Raw genomic sequence first — 22,539 nt, 5'->3', positions numbered from 1 at the left:
GGTACATAAATACTTGTAGTAACAATAGCTATAGATACTTGGGAGTCTGCTCAACGGCAAGCAGTTATATATACAGGGGCATGCATGTAACATCGATATGAGTGTTCTGTTTACCTTGCATTTTTGCTTACCTTAGTGACTGCCTGCAAGAACGCTGCTTTGCCAACCTTCTGTCTCTGTCTGTTCATCACTGCTTCCATCCTTCTCTTATCACTTTCAATTCGCCGTCGTTTCTCTTCTAGTTTCAGCCTTATGTTCAGCAGTTGCGAGCCCATTATGCCACCTTGGCCATCGGCACTCTCTGCAAGTAGAATACAAAACACACCTTACTCCAATTGAATTCTTTCATCGTTGTTACAACACCTAGTTAGAGACTAATAAGCTATTCTATTTTGGTCTAAACTGATACGAATAATACTGTTTCTGAAGGTATGACTCATAGTTTCAGGCTTGTCAAGCATGCTAGAGTAGAGTATCCTTTATCATTATGTGTGGAAAATAATTTTAGTTAATTTAATCTTATTTAGTCCTCAAAAAACATAGAAGATACTGTTGTTGGTGAGATGTTGTGATATTTATCCATAATTATCACTGGGATGTTGTGTAGAAATATCACGAATTTATTGCAAAATAACATAAATGTTACAACACCAATGGTGTAATCTTCACTGAATCTTCATGTCAATACAATCTTCGCTGAAGATTACACCACTGGTGTTGAAACATGTATGTTATTTTGCAATAAATTTGTGATATTTCTACACAACATCCCAGTGATAATTATGGATAAATATTAAACATCTCACCAACAACAGTATCTTCTATGTTTGTTGGGGACTAAATATATGACCGCCTGTCAGTTGAAAATGTCCGATGAAAAGTTAGGTTAGTGGCTGGCTTGAGCAGTGTGAGTGCAGCCTGAGACATAACACATAATCACACCAAATGATACTCAGAGTTACGCAGAACTTAAGAACCAGAATACAGCATTGAATTGAATATTATAGCGACTAATGACGTCATGTGCAAGATGTGCTGCTGAGTGAAATTATAATAGTTTTTTTTCCGTTAGGGCTACTCTTGAATATAAATCAAAATAGAAATCTAGGTACCTCTTTTAAACATTTTGACTCACAACATGTTGAAATTAAAATATTACAGTAAACTACCAGAAATAAACTTTCAGTTAAACCATCAAGTTATGTTCCAATAGTTTTCTGTGTTTCAATAATTTACCTTCAAAATTACAGATATTCCCTGCCACAATCTCTTCAATAGAACCGTGATAGCTAAATTTCGACTGTTGTATAAGTTAGAATTGAAACCGGGCTGAGCCTGTGGTATTTTATTGAAAATTCTATCATTCTGAGGGTTTAGTTTACTTTATTCTTCGCCACAGTCAATTTACAGGGGTATAATCGTCATATTCGTGCTTCACAAATATGGATTAAATGGAAATAATAATAATATCGAGTGACCTGGTTGTCTCGGGTCTGGTGTCAGATTTTTCAGGTCGCTGCTCATCAGGGCCTCTGACATGACCTACATGACCGATTGGTTTTAGGCAGCCGGGAACGACGGCTTTAACGTGTCAATCCGAAACACGAGAGTGGCCCGAGAAAAATATCTTGGAAAAGAAATATGAATGAATAAAATAATATAAAATGAATGACTAGACTGACCAGTCTCAGATTGCGAATCTGCGGCGTTAGCAGTGGACAGCGGCAGTAGGAGGGGAGGCTTCTGCTGCTGCTGCTGCTGCTGCTGCTGTTGCTGCCAGGTAGTGGTGCTCTGTGGCGGCAGAGTGGCGAATGTCGTCGTCTTCTTCACTTGAGCGGGACTGGCCACACCCACACTGGGCGGCACGTCTTCCGAGTTCGACTGCGACTGCTGCTGCTGCAGCTTCGCGGACAACGGTTTTTTCAGCTCTATATGTACTGCAACATGAGGAGTATTTCGATTCAATACAGATTAATCAAAACGTCGAGCGACTAAAATTATGAAATGACATCACTTCCATTCACAGAAACTAAGAGCAGTCAATTCTTAAAAAAAAGATTTTCTGCTAAAAATACGTCTCGAACTGAACAAAGAAATGGATAGATTTGAAGAGAGTATTGTTTGAAAAATTCAAAACATTTTGATTCCATACCACTAGTAATTACTCTGAATAAATTCAAAAGCAGGGAGCTGTTTAATGAGAACTAAAAATACATTATAATGAAGAAAAGAGGCTCCTATACCAACTGGTGATACTCATGCGAGCTACAACATATATCCATGTATTTAATGACTTCTATTTTTATGAAACCGGCTCCACATTCAATTATTGACTGGATGACATCCACTTCATAAAGATTTAAGTTGATCAACAATCAGCACAGGTAGGCGAATTCAGTACGTCCAGTTTTCAGTTGGTCAAGTTCCTAGTGCTCTCAAAAGTCTAATGGAAACAGTATCATGTATTGACGAACTGTGACCCTGCCTGGGTCACATTCACTCAATCAAAATCTCAGTTGATCAAGAATCAGCACCCAGTTAGGAAACTTCATACGTTCAGTTTTCAGTTCGTCTAGTTCCTGGTACTTTCAGGGAGTCCAGTGGGTACAGTATCATATTTTTAATTCTAAAATTATCAAAACATTCTGAATAATACTACTAATGTGATTTTTTAGTTCTGCTACCCATTTTTTGATGTAATTTATAAACGGAAATTTGGGTATTAATAAAAAAATAATATTTGTTATTTACAAAAGAAAATTGATATTTTATTACTCACATTTCTTAGTTACTTAAAATTATTACACCATATGCTCAAAATGTCCACCCATTGAGGTTATACACGGTCGGACTCTTTTCACCATATTAGCAGAAACCTTTTTCAGAGTTATATTGGAAATATTCGTGATTAAGTCTGTAATATTGGCTTTCAGTTCATCAATATTGTGAGGATTGTTTTTGAAGGCCTCAGACTTAATGTAGCCCCACAAAAATTAATCAGGGGAAATGCTTCTTTTACACTCGCGTACGATTTCGTAGGAAAATATTGTTACAGAATGAAAACCCATTGTTCTATGGTAAAAGACATTCTGTTCATAGCACGACCGGAATCATCACAAAATGTTACACAGCTTAAGGATAATAAACTCACACTGCCTTGTGTATACTGAGTGAGTAGGGCTACCAACTTCGTGCAACAAAACAAAATTTCCCTTTATTAGGGAAAAATTACCATGTATTAAAAATAGGGTAACAGGACTAAAAAATCACCCGGTAGAATGTCATTTGAAAGCAAAAACCTAACCCCCAACCTTTCCCTAAATTGACCTTCAACTAACTTCCATCCATTCTCAATAATCCCAAACTAGTGTGCAACAGTATAGCGGACTGGCTAAAAGCCTGCTACGAAAGCTTGATGCCATGAAACTTGGACAACTGTATGGTTCAAATCCCCATTTGTTTCAGTATCTCAAGAAATGGTCGAAATAAGTTCTTGATACACTGAGAACTTGACGAACTAAATGGCTCAACTTCCCATTTGTTTCAATGTCTCAAAAAATAATAATAATACTGAGGGTGATGCCCACATAAGCTCTTAGGCTTGTGCGTGGGTAATGAGTGAGAGGGATGATGATGAGAGATGACGACTACTTTTTAGGTAGGTGGGACCGACGGCTTATCGTCTCCTCTGAGAGACGGGGGGGGGGGGGTGACCGTATCTATGTAATTGTGCTGTGGTCAAAAACTTTTGCCCCGGTCGAGATTCGAACTCGGGTTATCTTGATTATTAGACCGGCGCGTTATCACTTACTCCAACGAGCCACCCAAAAATTCACAAAATTATCACAATAAGTACTTGATGAACTGAAAACTTGACGAACTGATACCCTCCCAACGGTGTAGCTGTCTTGATGAAATGATACACTCCCTGTGTATCAGCATGCAACAAAAACTTGTTGCCGTGAGACTTGAATCTAAGAAATGGAAAAATTAAATTTCTCAGTATATCTAAAAAAAAAATGGTAAAAATAAGCCCTTGATGAACTGAGACTCTCCCTATTGGCTTATGACACGGAAATGGGGCTCATACACACCAGTATCGCCATTGTGCTCCTGCTGAAGAGCGTTGTGCAGATTGGTGCTTTTATTGTCGTTGAGACTAGACCGGGATGCGCTGCTGTCTCGTCGCCCCACATGCACGGCCGGCTCCTTGTCCGGATTCCGCCCTAAAAAATGCAGGTTCTCCTGCGAACCCCCGAAATTCTCCAACGTCAACTGCAACAAAATACACCATAATTTAATAAATCTGTCAAGAGAATATGATTCAGCAATAGCCTGTGACAAAGTATATTTAGTTGAGGACTCCTACAGCTCAGTCGGATCAGGCTCTAAAAATAAACAATATACTTTTAAAGTGGATACGTTGGACTATTGAAGGTCGGATTAACGACCTGTAATTGAGAAACCTGAGTAACTAGTTTATGTTGTAACACCATGATCAACTAGTTTATGTTGTTACACAATAAACAATCTCTAAAACCTACTTTTGATGAGTATACGTCGAACTGTCGATGGTTGGTTTAACAACGTTCTTTTGTAATTTAAAAATTGAGTAACTAGTATCTGTTGTTACACGATAGGCAGTCTCTACAACTTACTTTTGAAGTGGATATGTTGGACTATCAAAGGTAGGATTAACATAGTTCTTTTGTAATTTTAAAACTGAGCAATTAGTAATTGTTTTTACACATTAAACAATATCTAAAACTTACTTTTAAAGTGAATGTTCTATTCTATGGTATGTTCTAGGAGCCGACAGTCGAAATACAAAGACAATGTAAACAAACATGGAGAGTGGATAGTAGAGCAGTAAGACCGATTCACAGTACAATTTAAATGATCTTTCTCATAGACTGCTGAATAGCCACAGTGCTTGATTCAATGTTCATGAAAACATTGTGAACTGTTATTTAGGAGCCGAGCAATTAAAAGCGGATATCAGTCATCACTTGTACTGTATACGCACACAAACGCAAATATTAAAATAAAACATTATAATATTGTCAAATAATATAACGGATATACATAGATATATATATGCATATGCATTCATAGGCCAAGGATGAAAAAAATAATTTTACACTTAATATGTTAAATACTAATAGAATCTAGTAAGTTCTGGAGCCACTGACATGCCTTTTCTCCAGCATCATGAACTTCTGTCAGCCCTCCATGATAGGAGTGTTGTGGACACTCAGATATTAGGTAATTCATTGATTGAATTTGTCCACATAACGGATTATATCACGAATGAGATCTCGAATATCATACATACATTCGTGATCTTATTTGACAATATTCTAGTGTTTCATTGCGGATAATAAATATCACTATATCTCACCAAAAACAGTATCAGAAGACACACTTTATGTTATTAATGGCTTTCCTTTTGATGTGATCTTATTTGGCAATATTCTAGTGTTTAATTATGGATAAATATCTCACAAAAAACAGTATCAGAAGGCAAACTACAAGTTATTGTTGGTTCTCCTTCTAATGTGATCTCATTTAAGAATTGATACCTCCCTCGCGTTCGCTACCTTTCAGCCTGCCGCTCTGCTCTGCTCCCCACGCCACGCATCAACCAAATGAGTGGTTGACCCACCCACCACCAGGGTGCGCCTCAGTCGCCGCCACCCGTTCCTGCGTTTCTATTGGCCGAGCACCGCCGGCCAATAGCAGCGCAGGTGAACTCGGGGACTGTGAATAAAAGGGGGCTACTCAGCTACCCTCGATAGCACTTGCTCACTAGCAGCCTTCCACTGAAGAGCCAGAAGAGACCACCAGCCGAGACCACTACCAGAGACCACTACCAGCCGAGACCACTACCGAGACCAGGAGCAGAGCAGCGAGCAGGCCAATGAGGGAACCACGGCGAGACCACCACCGCAACCTGAGGTGTCTTCCTTGTCTACTACCCAGCCGATGCCTAGGAGGAACCGAGCCGGTCGCCGAATCCAGAAGAGGAGGGCCCTACGTCGGCTTCGCCAGGTGGAGGAGAGGCTGAGGCTGTACACCGCCGCGCCAGCTGCGCCCCAAGACTTAGCGCCCCAGCCTAACAACTGGCGCGCGGTTCTGGATGCGCGGGTTGGGTGCCGAACCGACATCGGAGTGTGTGCAGCGGAAGCCTACGACCCAGCCTGCCCGGGGTTTGACCGAAGGCCCCTTCTAAACGAGGAAGTGGTCGAGGAGGTCCTCCCGGCGGAGATTCGGCACGACCTCTGGCTAGTAGATCACCCGGTCAGCCCTCTCCGTAGCCCGGGTAAACCAGAGTGGAGACTGCGAACCATTGACTTGAGCCCCTGCCGGCCTGCTCTCGCACCAGACGGACCTGCCCGGGACCCTCGCACGGCGTGGTATCGCGCCAGTCGACGACTACTAAACATCTAGCCTGCCTTGGTCCCTTTTAGGGCCACCAGCAACAATCTTGGTCCCTTTTCAGGGCCACCAGCAACAAACTTGGCCTTTTTCAGGGCCACCAAAAGCCAGTTTTTCAGACAGTGGTAACAAACCACTCGCTCGACCCGACTGACTAGCCCAATTGATGAACGAGCCACACCTTCCGCCATATCACAATATTCTAGTGTTTCATTAATGATAAATATTACTATATCTCACCAAAAAATAGTATCAGAGGGCGAACTTGATGATAATAATAATAATATCTAGTGACCCGGCTGGTTCAGGTCTTGTGTCAGAGTTTGATGATATTGTTGGATTTCTCTATTATTTATTTATTTATTAGGTTAGCACAAACAATAAAATGATCGGAAAAGAAAGAACAGGATATTGCCCAAAACTTCTTCAATTTCCTAATTTAGTATCAAATTGTCCAAATATTATACATAGGTTATGTTCATTTCAATTTCTACACCAAATCATCAATCTGGAGAAATAAATTAGGATAAAACCTTGTTTAAATTTGGATCTCCTTTCGATGAATCGACCTTTATTGCACTATAAATTGAATCGACTAAAGCACTATAAACATAATCGACTACACCAATATAGACTAATCAACTGAATCGACTATCGACTTGGTTACCTGTGAGTCCTCGGAGAGTGAGTTGCGCCTAGAGCGCCGGCCCGCATAGGAGCTGCGCCTCGAGTCCTCCCAGTTGCTCGGCTTTCCGGCCGCCTCCTTCATGGCACGTGTCATTGTCCCCCCAACCCCACCTCCATCCTGCTGCTGCTGTTGCTGTATCGAACTCAGGGTCGGGATGCCTTTGCCGCGGTGCACCACGAATGTTTCCTCCCTAAACGCAACCGACAAAAACAATTATTAACGTATGTATAAAATCGAAAAACTATAATAATAATCATAATCATTCCTTATTGTATTTTTAAGATTACGCCCTAAGGACTCCAGTTAAGGAGTATAAGGCAAGTCAGGTCAATAATTTTATATAATACATAATCAACACTAGGTTTTCATAATTTAACACTAAGTAAATCAATCTTGTCATGAGTATTTTGACAAATAAATGGACATCGTCAGGTGCATACAAAACTATCACAAAACTATAATAGAGTTATATAATAGTGATACCAATATTATTGAATAGATAATACCTCTTTCTGAGGAGACAATGAGCCGTCGGTCCCGATTACCTAATAAGTAGTCGTCATCTCTCATCATCATCCCTTTCACTCATTACCCACGCACAAGCCTAAGAGCTTATGTGGGCTTTACCCTCAGTATTATTATTATTTAAAAAAAAAACTATAATAAACTATTGGAATGATATTGATTTTCTCTATTAAAAAGATGATTGTTAGCTATATAAAAAAGGAAAAAGTAGAGAAACCCATAGAGTAGAGTATGGTCTACAGAGGAACAAAGTTAAATAGTAAAATAGTAGAGTTGGGTTCAGTTCAGTGGAGAAGTACAGTATAGTGAAGTTGGATAGAGATAAGTACAGTAGATTGGAGCATTCTATATAATCAACACTATGTGTACATTCTATAGAATGTAGGAGGATGTTCTTTAAAAGAATAGAATAAATTTGTTCTTAATTAGAATAGAGCCTTATTAATCAGAATGGAGTTTATAAGATGGAATCAATTTATTATAGCCGTTACTCAGAGTCTCAGGAAGCATTAATTTTGTAACAATACAAAATATTTAAAAATGTATTCATAAGATACGGTAATCTAATAAAATATATTAAAATAATATTAATCAGGAAGTAGAAATATTGGCGTCGTTAAAGAAAAAAAAGTGTAAAGATTGATGACGGTATGCAACTCTGTAACAGCTGGAACTCCGTACAAACTAGATAATAATGGACAAACAGTACAATAAACAGCAAAATGTGATGGAAAATATTGAATTGCAGATAAATATTCATAGTTTTCTGTCTGTAGTAGACTATTAATTCTGAATAGTGATAATTTTCTGTTAGAATATTTTTCAACTAGGCTACTATAGTTTCAAATCGAATTTTTATATTTTGTACCTGTTATCCACCTGAGGAGGAGCTTCAGTCTGATGAATGGAATGTGACTTTTTGAGGCCACCACTAGATGACAAAGGCAAACCTGCAACAATATTCGTTATAATTAATACAATGCCCATTTGCTGAAACTGCATATATCTAAATCTAAACATGAATGAGACAATTCAATTTATTTTCCAAAAGTATTATTTAAAAGTATATAAACGTATTATTTATGAAAAATTAATACTGTTTCACATTTTTATTCCATTATTACTTCAATATCGACTGTTATTCGAATAATTCTGATTACATACTTGTGAAATGACTCATCAACAGTAATTTAAAACTATGATTAAGGTGGATAATGCAAGAGTCAACAGAGTGAAATTATCAGATTAAATAACTCAATGATGGATAGTTAAGAAAACATATTGAGATGGATAATCTTGTAAGAGAATATGTACTAGAGACTGCTAAACAAATCAATCTATTGGGAATTTTATAAGATTCAAGTTGAAATGTGAAATCAAAATAATGTTTCTAAGTATTACTTTCAATCATAAAAGTTTTTCACAAATCTGATAAAATAATTGTAATTAAAAATAAAACAAACTAATAAGCTAAACAAAAAAATTACATCAATATCACCAACACTTACTTATTAATATACGTGATGAACAAACCACACAATCACATTTAGTTCACTATTTTAGATTTCATAAATTAGTCACAATAGATACTAAAAGTGATAAATCTTTGAATGCTTGAAAAAGTGCTTCACACAAAAACAAACAGAACACAGCATATTTAGTATGGAAAATAGAACTTAATATTTATGACAATCAAAAGTGATGAACATTTGAAAAAAGTGATGCTGCTAAAAACAAAAATAAATAGTTAAAGCACACACACACAAAACCTGAAGCCAAATCTTAAATTACTATCAACTAAAAAACCAGCCTGAATAAACAAACTCTACAATCAACAAAGGATCTGTTGATCCTTTTCTAATAATGTATTTAATGTGTGTATTGTTAAATGTAAAAATAAATAAATCAACTAGAGAAGTTTAGAATACTATGTACATACTGTATTTGAACGAATGGACATAACTTTGTGTAGAAGTAAGCTTGCACTAACATCACTGTTACAATATTCATTCTTGCATTGAATAAACAAAACAGAAGAGAAAGTCTTCAAAATTGGATGATTTTCAAAGTTATGAACTACAAACTAATCTATAACAACTGTATTTACAGTGAATAATTAATCCAATGTATTCAAAACAATAATACAATTGAAATAAATTTTCAATATAAATTAGAATAATAACAAACCAAAGATAAGTCAAATTTATCACTTTCGAACAAAACTTATAATTTGAGAAATTCAGAAAAATAGTACTCAAAAACTAGCATAAATTATAAATACTGTATGTTTGATATGAACTATTTTGGGCATGATTTCATCAAGATTCTATACTACTACTGCAAGTCTCTAATTTTTACTTAGTAACCTAAATCTCAATCGCGAAAATATTTGCCAAAATGAGAAGGTGTACATTTCATTTTTCCATATTTGTATATTAAATTAGAAAATATAGGGTGTTCCAAGTAGAACCATACCAACGGAAAATATTGTACATGCAAATTAAACGTTTATAAAAAGCTTCAAAGTACTTGGGTGTGCGTATGTGTCACTGAAAATATAATAGCAAAACAGAAGCAACCTAGATAAAAAAGAAAAAATTCTCACCAAATTATTTATAATATTGTTGAGCAAAGTGTTATTTGCAAGCAATGAAGATGTACACACAAAATTAATTTCAATTATTGAAAAATAAATTGAAGAAGCAGCTGTCACCAAAATTAATCATCATCAACCATAAACAATTAATGTAATTCTAATAAAATAAGTAGTGTGACATATAAACAATGATTACTTATCAACAAAAAGTTACAAATAACAAAATAAATAAAAATATTGAAAATGCACATCGAGGAAGCCATATCACATTCAACAGTAATCAACAAAAAGCACCACCTCAATAATTGAGCCAATGTAAATGTTATCAATATAAATGATTTAAGATCATACAAACTTTACTTCGATTTGTAATGTTTTTTTATTGAACTGCTAGGGGGACGATAGAATTCTAAGGTAAAAAAAGATTTAATCGATTTTAAATCTTCATTTGTATCACATGGCAAAGTTTAAAATCAAATTCACTCTACCACTTGACCACAAATAAAGTATGAACAGATGTATGCATGACCACGATTCGATATGCAGTTAGATATCAATGCACATTGGCTCAATTATTGAAAGATCAAGGGTCTGTTTCAGACATCAAATTCATGACAAGTGACAGAAAGTCTTGTGAGGCTTCCACACACGTTATGTATGATAGAATAATCACAAAAACTTGTCATACTATAATTCACGTCGGTAGTGAGTTTAGTAGCTCTATTTACACCACTAGCTGATCAGATTAGGGTTAAACTGAGATAGTACACATACGACCCCCCCAAAAGAAAGTAGTATAGTAATGTGCAAAATTTCGATTTTAAATCCCCAGCTAATCAAATTCATTCAACTAAGATGGTACATAACAGCCCTTACACCCGGTTGCAAAAACGACTGTTAACTTTTAATCCCGATTATATGCCAAGAGAACCAATCAGAGAAGCCTTCTTATAAAAACCTTCTCTGATTGGTTCTTGTGGAATGTAATCATGATTAAAATTCAACAGGCTTTTGTGCAACCGGGCCATTGTATTCTATAATTAGAATGGAAATCAACCACAGGGGTCGCTGTCAACTATTATCAAGGTTTATTGCAAGAGAGCATTATTCTCCCATGACTTTCAAAAAAGAGCTCAGACAAATAATTTTACCTCTGTCAATATAAACTGATTTCATCCATGTTGAACTATATCGGACATTGTTGTGAAACAGGCCCCAGGTGGTGGCAGTATGCAAATAAAACCAAACGAAGAAGACAGCAGCGACAGAAACACATAGAGAGAGAGAGAGAAAAGTGAAGAGAGGGAAGAGGGAATCTCTTGCTACCTGAGAAGTTAGAGTGCGCGTCTAGGTTGCTGCGGAGATCCGGAATGGCGGACACGGACTGCGGCAGGCAGCGTTTGTGCGCCACGCCCTGGCTATTCCGTGGGTACGCTAAACCAACACCCGCCAACCATCAATCTCCAACCAACTACTACATTCTATGGTCTAACCTCTTTCCATTACAACTTGTTTGGATTGGCCGTTATCACACTTTACGACATTTATTTTCACAACACCCAGGTTGTCCCCCGATTCACTAAATGTCACAAACAGCTGATTCTCAGCCAATCAAACGACATTCTTGGTGTCGTGATGATAAAAATGTAGCCAAATGTCACCAACAGCTGATTCTCAGCAGATCAGATGACATTCTGGGTGTCGTGATTATAAATGTAGCTAAATGTTACCAACAGCTGATTCTCAGCCAATAAAATTATATTATAGGTGTCGTGATGATAAATGGCGGCCGACAATCGGTAAGTGTGAAAACAGCCATTGGCGTGGGTTTCGCAAATGATCTCAACGACTTGTTGCTTCCATTGCCGCGTTTACAAGCTGCAAGCAGACAGTCAAGTTTCCCTGTGTAGGTGTACATCAGATATAAAGCCTGAGTTTCCAGGGTTCCAGTGGATGTTTTAGTTACTGGAAGCAGGTTAACATAATCTACAATTTTTCAGGGTTTCAATGAACGTTTTAGTTACTGAAGGCAGGTTACCGTAACCTGCATCTGATTTGAAACTTGTGGACAATATTACTTGAAACCATGTGGACACATACTTGAACATGCAACCTGTTCAAGAAGTTGTGTTCAAGTATCAACATGGTTTAGGGTTGGGTAGCAGAGAGGACTTGGAGTCCTAGCTCCGTCCTAGATAGAGGCAATCAATCATGGATAAGATTACTTACTTACCAGAGCCTGAATCTAACTTGAAAATTGAGAAAAATATAAATTGAAAATATTAGGGCACATACTTGAACCTGTAACCTGTTCAAGGAAGTACCACACACGGTTACTTACTCCCGATAAGTTGTCTTCACTTAGACCCTCTACTGGAATTGTGAAAATTGTTCAAATAAAGCAAGTGAAACGTGAGTAAAATCAGACTTAATGTGTCATTCACGAGATGTGAGGTTGATCAAGGCAAGTCGATTTCAAACTAGCATGAAATTTACTACTCATGTAAGTGGCTTTGACAAACATTTTTAGTTGCAGAGGATGATCACGAGGACCCACGAGCCCGAAGCTTGTGTGTAGGTAACGGTAGTTAAGAGGGAACGATTGAGACTATAGTTTTTCGATCCACCAACAAATGATTTTAAAGCTCTTTCGGGCAGTTGGCAAAGATAAATTTGTATACATCTTTACAAGCACACCTGGCTTGACTGGAGTTGTTCACAAGATACTGATGCCCCTCCCGTCTCACCAAGCTCGGTCAAGGCATTTGAACTTGATCAAACTGATTACGCATTAAAAGAGTGCACTTTAACTATTGCCATAGAAATCATGTGTTAATGCACTCGTTGTAAACTGTCCCCTATTCGACCATGTTCAAATTTCTTGACCGAGCTTGGCGAAACTGAGCATGCAAGAAGAATTTTGTTGATAAGAAATAGACTTGTAAAAAACTACTAGTAGGTACGTGTAGAAATTAATTTGACTGTATTACCGTTTTACTTGACTGAAGAATCAAATGACGCATACCAATATTTACACGATAAGTAGCTCCACTGGTGCCAGCCAACTTGCATCATGTAAACGCGACAAATCGTAACTTGTTGCTCCAGCTCTTCAGCTGGTTACCCGTTATACAATTTGAGCTAATTTGTTCCGCAACTTGTTTTGAGGTTTTGTTGTAATGGAAACGAGGCCGCATGAACAATATATACAACATCGTACAGTATGATAATACTAGTAAACAATGATCAAGGTCCTCAACTTTTTGTATACGTTTATTAGTTTCTATTTCGAAACTAAAATGTGGATACTTGATTAAATTATATTGAATTTTAATTTTCATAAATTAATGTGAACAAGTGATCCTTATCTTTGAGTTGAGCAAGTGGGAGAATACCTTTATGGAATTGTTGGCATTGTATAAAAAATGATACCGTACTTTCAATGTCATGGTTTGTCTACATTATTTATTCCATTATGTACAGATAACACCAGAGAGAGATTCCAATACAAAACTCAATTTACTCATTTTCTCATCGTTTGATTTTTTGTCTAGGAAAGTAAGGTTCAAGGATAGCCTAGGTAGAAGCCCTAGGACTGGGGCTTGTGGAAATTGCTTGATTTTAGAGAATTTTTAAAAACTCTGAAGATTTCAGAAACAGGGGAATCTTAAAATTCAGAACTCAACATAACATTTGGAGATAGCAGACATTTCAGCATACAAAAAGTTGAGAAATTGATTTCCATGGAGGAGTTTCATTATCAACAATCAACATATATTGAGAAAATTTGATTTCAGGGCTGATTGATATTTACATAAAATTTGATCAAAGTATCAACTTCCCTGAATATTTTCAAATTTCAGCACTAACAATCTATTCATTCAGATCCAATTCTATGCACTCAATTTCAACTCTGAATTTTGATTTTTTTAAAAATCGATATTATCAAAAGGTTTACTAGACTTAATTTCAGGTCAGTGTCAGAGTTGATTAGTTCAAAAAGTTCTAATTCCTACTAATTGTAAATTCTGGACAATATCCATATTATTAAAATGTTTACTAAACTTAATTTCAGGTCAGAGTTGATAAGTTTAACAAGTCCTATTTACAATAAATTGTAAATTCTGGACAACCCGTGTCTATCTCTTTGAAAACACGAATTCCATTATTTAACAAAGATATTCAATTATTTAGCCTACTATGAAAACGATTATTTTCACAGATAATTACACTTCTAAATCAATATAGATAATTATGAAATTAACAACAGGATCAAACTCAAGAAAGTTAGAAAAACAATAACTCGGAGGAAAGAAACTCAGCTCAGCTGTGCAAGCGTGTATCCAAAATAATATCAAAATACAAAATAGTTTTTCTTTCAAAAATTATTAAAATATAAAGCTAGGTAAGCGTAGCTTGATATTGCGAAACAAAGAGGGTAGAAATTCTGCCTAAATGTGATGTAATGATTACTGGTAAATTAACTATTACTACTACACTATGAATAGATTGGATTTTATTACTACAAAAATTTATCAAACTTTTGAATCAGCAAGTTTCTGTGCCGCACCCGTTATAACTTGGAATTCAAAACTAACGTAGAAATTTAACTGATTCCTATTCCTTATTGAACTATTGCTTATTTCCAAATGATTCAACCGCATTTCAATAAAAAAAAAATAATTATTAAAAAATGCTTCGGAATAATAATAACTGATTGTAGAGTATATTATGTATTTTTTCCTTCAGTAGGTCTCTCACTACAATCCGATATACCGTAGCACCATATCGATATGTAAGTGTCCGAATATGTGAAGTTCATAGAATATTATTATGATCTATCAATTTTGAACCAAGCTCGCTCAATATTAAAAAAATGTTCAAAGTCGTATGAGGCATGCGAATTTATTAATTGGAAACTTATAGGGCCGGTTTCCGAGCTCGGGATTTGGCTAAGTTCTAGACTTTAAACAGCTGGAGTAAGAAAATTGGCTTTCCGAAACGGGGCGTAGTCGTAGTCATTGTCAAAGTCACGTTTGAATCAAATTTCAAAAAACTGGAAAATTAAACACAAAATAAAATAAAGAGAAAGTAGTGTAAAGTTTCAGCTGTTTTGAATTATTTAGAAATGTTTAATTTCGTCAAGGAAAAACGTTTCCAATTATAGAATTGAGAAAATAAAAACTGCGTCTAGACCCCGTTTTGGAAAGCCAATTTTCTGACTCCAGCTGTTTAAAGTCTAGAACTTAACTAAATCCCGAGCTCGGAAACCGGCCCATAATGTATTAGTTTCAACTCAATTGCAGTTTCAATAATTAGATTATGAAAGGAACATGCTTGATTAGAAATTTTAAATACTCTTACACTGTACACATTTTATAGAACCTTGTATTAAGTTTTGCCGTTTTCATATAAATAATCAATGTATATAAAAATTGAATGTTCACGATGGATTTATGCATACAAAAACTACTTGACCGATCGTGGAGATATGTCTGATCTATGGTTGACTACTAAGGGTTTGAAATTTTTCTACAAGCAAATAAATATGCCTAATCTATCCTAATTCTTTTCTTCCAATCTTATGATACGTTTAGTGATGTGGATGAAGTGTTTAATCTATAAGGATCAATGAAAATGCCTCAATATAACCACAAAATCATGACACAAAGTGTCTTCAATGCTTTTAAGCAGTAATAATGTGTGAAGCAATCTTATGAAATATTGTGTTTGAATGGATGGGAATGAAATAATAATTATATTGTGGATTTCTAAGTGCTGACCAAGAGCCAGTTTGTTCAATTGAATATTTTGAGATATTTCAATCAAGTATTGTGGTTATTAGAGCTAACAAAGCTGGCCAATACTGTGAATTTGGATATTGTATTGTGAATTACTGTAAATAAGGATATTATTTCAAAAAGAATAGTAAATTTCTAGTTGAATCATTAGATGTACCTTCTGAACGGGATTTTTTTATTGCTGTAGTGAAGCACGGGGGGTCCGCTAGTAGACAAATAAAGTATTTTATTTATTTATTCAGCTACTCTAACAAAAATTTGATAAATCAAATCAGTTTGGATAGAACTATCAAGGCAAATAAGATAGTAGCTATTAAATAGAAATTATTATTCTTTGATGAGAAAATAGGAACAAAGCATTTTGTTCAATTATTGTTCTTCAAGATTCCCTACAATAGATATAAAATTCATTATGCAAAACATTAGGAAAAATAAAATGGTACCCTCGGTTCACAATCATTAAAAACTATTGTTAAAAGATTCATTAATCAACTTTCAAATGTAGTAAATCATCATTCATGAGCATTCTAGTTATAAAATTAATTTATTGTGAATGGAAAAAATTTTCATGCACAGAAGTCATCATTGAAAAATAAGAGAATTCAAGTAATATTCAAAGTCAAGTCACCACTAAAAGAATCTTCACCAACAGGCACTTAAATTTATGAAAATCTCATATACATCTTCTTGAATTATTCCTTCAACTGATTGGAATTATAGTATTATCGATAAATCAAAAAGATGCTTGAAAGCTATTCAATGTAGAAAACTTTTTCAAATACATTGAGATCTAATTGTTAAGATGGAAAATCTGAAATCAAGAAACTTCAAAATTTTCAAATCTGCAAATTTAAAGAAATTCCAACAAAGGAAAATTAAACAAGAAAAATTGAACATACCTTGGGTGAGGCTAGCCGAGTTACGATCAAAACGCACACATTTGGCAGGATGTATTTCTAATACGTTGAATAAATCAGCTAGGAACACCAATAAGTTTTGTTTCATCGACCTGAAATACATAAATTCCAATGAAAACCAATATCCTGGGAGCAAAAATTTCCGACAGTATACAGAGTGGCCCAAATCGTAATACAAAAACTAAAGACACATGCCAGCAAAGCCTGCTGGTCTTTACAGGTTAAACTAACATTCCATGGCCCTGTTGAGATGTTACCAACGAAACCGCTTACTCTACGCTCTCTACCCTTGCCACCTACATATCCTTACTTTAAAAATGTACCAATCGAAAAACCTTTTTTTCATCATTTTCCAATGCATGGGGAATACTAACATGATTTTCCCAGCCCAAATCCACTCCAGTTGCTATGGAATACATGCACTCATCAATGATTATTTGAAACAAGGAAGTCTGTTCTGCCCTACCTGATATTATTAACTAGTCATGTTAGTACTTACTAAAGAAAGGAATAACATCAACATTCCTCTTGTCCGTTTGAAAAGGCAAGGTCCAGTCATCTGATTATACCTATACATTTATTTAATAAATTTCCCTTCAAGTTTAGGACCATGGGTCCCACAAAGTTCAGAAATATTACAACATTTGAATTGCAATTAAAAAGTACAAATTTTCATCTCTTAAAGTAGTATAGTTTCAACTAAAATAACAATCAATCTCGACTTAATTTAATATTGTTGGCTTGGCTTGAATCCTTTTTATGATATTAAAAAGTTTCTTCATCTGCCAGAATCCAACATAAACTTGCAACGCTCTACAACCGCTGAAACCGTGAAGGCAGACTATCATGGTTTGACCAATTGACTTTGAATCTATGTTGCGTGTGGGTTTTCTAATATTTGACGTGATTTTATGCATAAATATAATGCTCATGCATCATGAAAAATGTCAATCTATCTAATAAAGTGTTTCAATAAAGGCTACATGGAAGTTTAATTATTATGGGAAATTACTAATAGGCTACCGTTTTTCAATTTTTTATGGACACAACTAGTTTCAAGCTCTTTTGCCATTTTCAAGTGTCAACATCTTTTTCAAGTGTTTTCAGTTATGTCATTTTCAGTTACGATTTTGACACTTGAAAAAAAGCTCAAAACTATAGTGAGGTCCACGTTATAATGGCAGTGGAGAAAGATAGAAGAACAACGTTGCCGATCCTCTTGTCTTGTCAGTCAATGCCTTCTATAGACGGTAGCAGATACAGGTTTATTGATGTAATATTAACTGTTCATTCTTGATAAAAAAATAATCAATTATATTTTATTAAGCAGGAAATTATATTTTTGAATAATTTCAAAATGATTTTCATAATTAAGATGAAATATTTTGTTAATTAATTCTTCATTGTTAATAGACGATCTGGCAACAGAGCAAAGTGAGAAAGAGATAGCGCTATCCGCTTTGTCGAATGATGGACAAGGATAGCAATACCATTGCTAATCAAAAACTGTCATTATAACGTGGACCTCACTACAGTTTCAAGCACTAATGCCATTTTCAAGAGTTTTCAGTTATGATTTTGACACTTGAAAAAGAGCTCGAAACTAGTTGTGTTTATATAAAGAAATATAAAAGAGGATAGCCTACTAGTAATTTTCCATAGTAATCGAACTACAGTTACAGCAGTGATAAGTTCTAAATAGTGTGTTTGTCTTTTTTTTTCGGTCTCAAAATGTTATAGTTTTTTCAAAGTTTGGAATTTTCTAATAATTTGTGATTGATTAAATTTAATTTAGAAGTATTTTTTCAATTTAAAAATGATTTTTGTGTGTTTTGAATTGTAAATTGAGTTTGTAATTTAAGAATGTTAAGTGACACATAACCTAGCTACATTTGGACTGTTGTATAAATTAGAATTGGAACCGTTTAGGGCTTATAAGCCTGTGGTACTTTTCTGTAAGTTGTGTAATTCTGAATGATTGGATAAATAAGCTACCAACCTAACCTAACCCACTCCAACCCAACCTATCCTACAAATTTGTTTGGCTATTACTGACTCTCTCATGTAGCAGACATCCTCGGGAGTCATGTGGAAGACAGAGTAGGGCAGACAGTGTTGGCAGAAGTGGTGGAGCAGGTGGAGGTTGCGTAGTCGGTCGGTCATGGAGGGCACCTTGCTGAGGGTGATGCTCTGCCAGGACAACTCCTCGGGGCAGTAGAAGGCCACCAGTCCAGCCAGCAGGGCCCCGTCACCCAGGTCTGCCAGCTCGTTGATCTTCGGGAATTCCGCTTCACTCTGTTACACATAACAACATTCCATTAAAACATACAGAGCAAATAAAAACACAAACACAAAACATATAAAACACAATCACAACATATTGCATTCAAACTAAATAGAGAATATTATGATCACCCCGACACATATTATTATAGTGGGGTATCATAATTAGAACTAATTTTAGTATTAGCAACTTTTGTATGTATAATATAATAATATTATACTTATAAAATTCTTATCTCACTGATTACGATTTCTGGAAAACCACTGGATGAATTGCAACAAAACTTGGAATATTGCTTCCTTATACGCCCTAGGTGCTCACTAAGAAATCTTTTGGCGATATTTCAACTCTAAGGGTGGTTTTTAAGGGTTTAAAATTCGTCTTTAAATTTATTAAAATATATATATATATATTAAAAGACATACATATAACCAACTTTTGTATGTATAATATAATAATTATGTATATGTTTTGTCAATAAACTCCTCTGGTTGCAATTCATTGGCAATCAGAGAAATTATTAAACATGAACGATATAAGAAAAAAGTGGGGGTATGTACGCAAGAATAAACAAAATAGTTGGATATTTTATGTGAACATTTCTTTAAATTTCTTGCACCAAATGTTATGTAGGCCTAACATTCAGCCTGAATATGAAACGTTGAAGATTGAAATTAAAGAACTTCTCTAGATATAATTTCCATCATCTACACATCTAGAGAAATCTTTCATCATGGTACAATAGAGATGCCATAAGAAGCGTCTCAAGTTTGTATAGACAGCAAGCTAAAATCATCCAAAATAATAACTATTTTTTGAATAATAATTTATATCAGTCTTGAAACAGCTGTACCTTGGAAGGACAGCTTTAAAATGGATCCCATTTATTAGTATCAATGTAAGTAACTACTGTATTATCATCAGATAGTAGCTATTTTTTAAAGAATAATTTTCCAAATTAACCAGATGTGAACACACAATGTTACCAATTGATTTTTCGTAATAGTTTACACTTTTTATTCTTGTATAGTTCATCTTGTTTTTGTGATTAACTGAATTGAATATAAAATAAAAATGCATTCCTCAATACAGAGTTCTCGTTGCACTGAGTCACTCTAATACCCTGTATTCATCTAGTTTTAGACCCGGTTTCTAAGACACTTATCAAATCTAATGGACCAATGAATCGGTAGGTTCTAATCTACAATCTAATTGACCATTAAATCTATAGTTTTAATGGTCAATAAGATTCCACTCCTAATCCATTAGATAAGTGACCAAGAAACCGGGCTTTAATATATCGTTTATTCACTGTTCTTGTGAAATTTCTCCATGTTAAGGTTGAATGAAAGCGATATTGTCAGTTCCACATAATGCATTTGAGCCAATCAATCAAAATCTTTATTCAAAACATACATCAAAATGTACATGAATGCGTATTTCATTATTTATTATTATCAGCAATATAATAAAATAAATACAAGTAAAAACCAAAATAAATCAACAATAGGTAGTCATAACTGTAACAATTCTTCATAACTGTACAATTCCAATTCCACTATATACTTTTTCAGTTTGTTTTTAAACTTTGTAATATGTTTTTCTTGATTAATACTATTAGGAAGGTAAGTAATGAACTTGATGCCCATATGGGTTGGGCTTTGTTTGTACTTCTCTTAATATGTTCTTTGATAATAAAGTTGTTCCTATTTCTTGAATTATAGTCAGGCACACTAGAATGCCTGGGGAATTTGTCTTCATTATTTTTCACGAGTAATATTGTTTTGTAAATATAAGGTCATACACAGCCAAACTAAAGTTTCAATGCTTATAAATTATGTGGAACTGACAATGTCACATTTATTTCGAAATTGATTGATGGATACCTCGGATCCGGTCTCCTCCTGGATACGCTGACTGAGTGCGGCGACCGCATGCCTGACCCAGGTGAGCAGCGCCTGCTCGGCGTTGTCGGCGGGGGCAGTGGGGGCAGAGGAGGCGGGGGCGGCAGGGAATCGTTGCACTGCCGCCTGCACTCGGTCAGGCGTCGCCACCTCCTTGGCGTACAACCACATCACCGCCTCCATCACGCTCACATGCGCGCTCTACAACAATCACAAAAACATTGAAATCATTGAGAAACCTTTGCACTAATTTCTCTGTTCTGAGCTAGAATCAATATAAAATACAGTCATTGGAAAAAATAATTGAGTGAAAAATCAAATTAATAATAACAATAATACTGAGGGTGATGCTCACATAAGCTCTTAGGCTTGTGCGTGGGTAATGAGTGAGAGGGATGATGATGAGAGATGACGACTACTTTTAAGGTAGTCGGGATCGACGGTTTGTCGAGGTTTGTAAATTTAGGGAGAACCGGCAGTCTTTCTACTAAAACTGTATGTCCCCCCTGAATATTTCCATTATTATGTAAAACATGAGCCATGTTTTCATCTTTTCAATCAATACATCTTTTCTAATCACAAGATGTACGAGAATGCACAATAGTTATTTCTAACAACTATTACAATACTTTTCTCAGCGATAAATTCATTCATAACCCCACCTTCATTGTATATCATTCATCCCATCATCATCATCACCTAGGCTTAAAATACTTCTAGAAAGTCGCCTATGTAAAATAATAAATAATAATAAACATTATGGCCCGGTTGCACAACAGCCGGTTAAATTTTAAACGTGATTACTTTCACGAGAACCAATCAGAGAAAGGGTTTTTGAAAAGACGGCTTCTCTGATTGGTTCTCGTAAAATTGATCACGGTTAAAATTTGACCGGCTGTTGTGCAACCGGCACTAAGCAAACATGTGTTCATGAGCCGCAGAAACAGCCTAGGTTGTATCACTGATTGATAAACAATAAAACTGGTAATATGTCTCGAAGTTTTATGATTTTTTTATTTCATCAGCAATACCGTGATGAATGTATCCTCAAAATGTCATGAATATATCTATTACCGAATTTGAAATTATATGTTTCAAAAATTTAAACTTTAGACACTTATATCTCGAAAATTAATTATCAGAAAAAAGCATAGCACTGGCTGTTTTAAGCCTGTTGCAAAGTCTTCACAAGGATATAAATATAACAACAATTATAACGTATTCCTGATAAAGACTTAATTTCAGTATAGCTCATAGAAACTGAGTTTGATAAAATAATACTTGGAAGAGCAGAAGCGTTAAATGAATCACAAATGAATCTGAATGTTTGATGGTCACAGATACACAAAAGAATATAAAAGCTGAAATTGAAAACTCATATCCTAC

General features: G+C 35.4%; 1 protein-coding gene across 1 annotated transcript in view; it reads right to left on the bottom strand.

The window, feature by feature from the left end:
• The window catches only part of LOC111059557 (patronin), a 130,996-nt gene that overhangs the window by 36,131 nt on the left and 72,326 nt on the right, over positions 1 to 22,539 (bottom strand). The window contains exons 4-12 of the mRNA XM_039422947.1: positions 21,136 to 21,354; positions 19,022 to 19,260; positions 16,948 to 17,057; positions 11,574 to 11,681; positions 8,520 to 8,601; positions 7,106 to 7,316; positions 4,095 to 4,275; positions 1,683 to 1,937; positions 132 to 301 (exon numbers count right to left, since the gene is read on the bottom strand). Coding sequence (XP_039278881.1) covers positions 132 to 301; positions 1,683 to 1,937; positions 4,095 to 4,275; positions 7,106 to 7,316; positions 8,520 to 8,601; positions 11,574 to 11,681; positions 16,948 to 17,057; positions 19,022 to 19,260; positions 21,136 to 21,354 — 1,575 coding nt within the window. The remainder of the gene's footprint in view (positions 1 to 131; positions 302 to 1,682; positions 1,938 to 4,094; positions 4,276 to 7,105; positions 7,317 to 8,519; positions 8,602 to 11,573; positions 11,682 to 16,947; positions 17,058 to 19,021; positions 19,261 to 21,135; positions 21,355 to 22,539) is intronic.

Source organism: Nilaparvata lugens, chromosome 3 (genome assembly GCF_014356525.2).
Source record: "Nilaparvata lugens isolate BPH chromosome 3, ASM1435652v1, whole genome shotgun sequence".
Taxonomy (NCBI): domain Eukaryota; kingdom Metazoa; phylum Arthropoda; class Insecta; order Hemiptera; family Delphacidae; genus Nilaparvata; species Nilaparvata lugens.
Note: the sequence above shows the minus strand (reverse complement) of the source record. Positions and strands in the feature narration are given on the sequence as shown.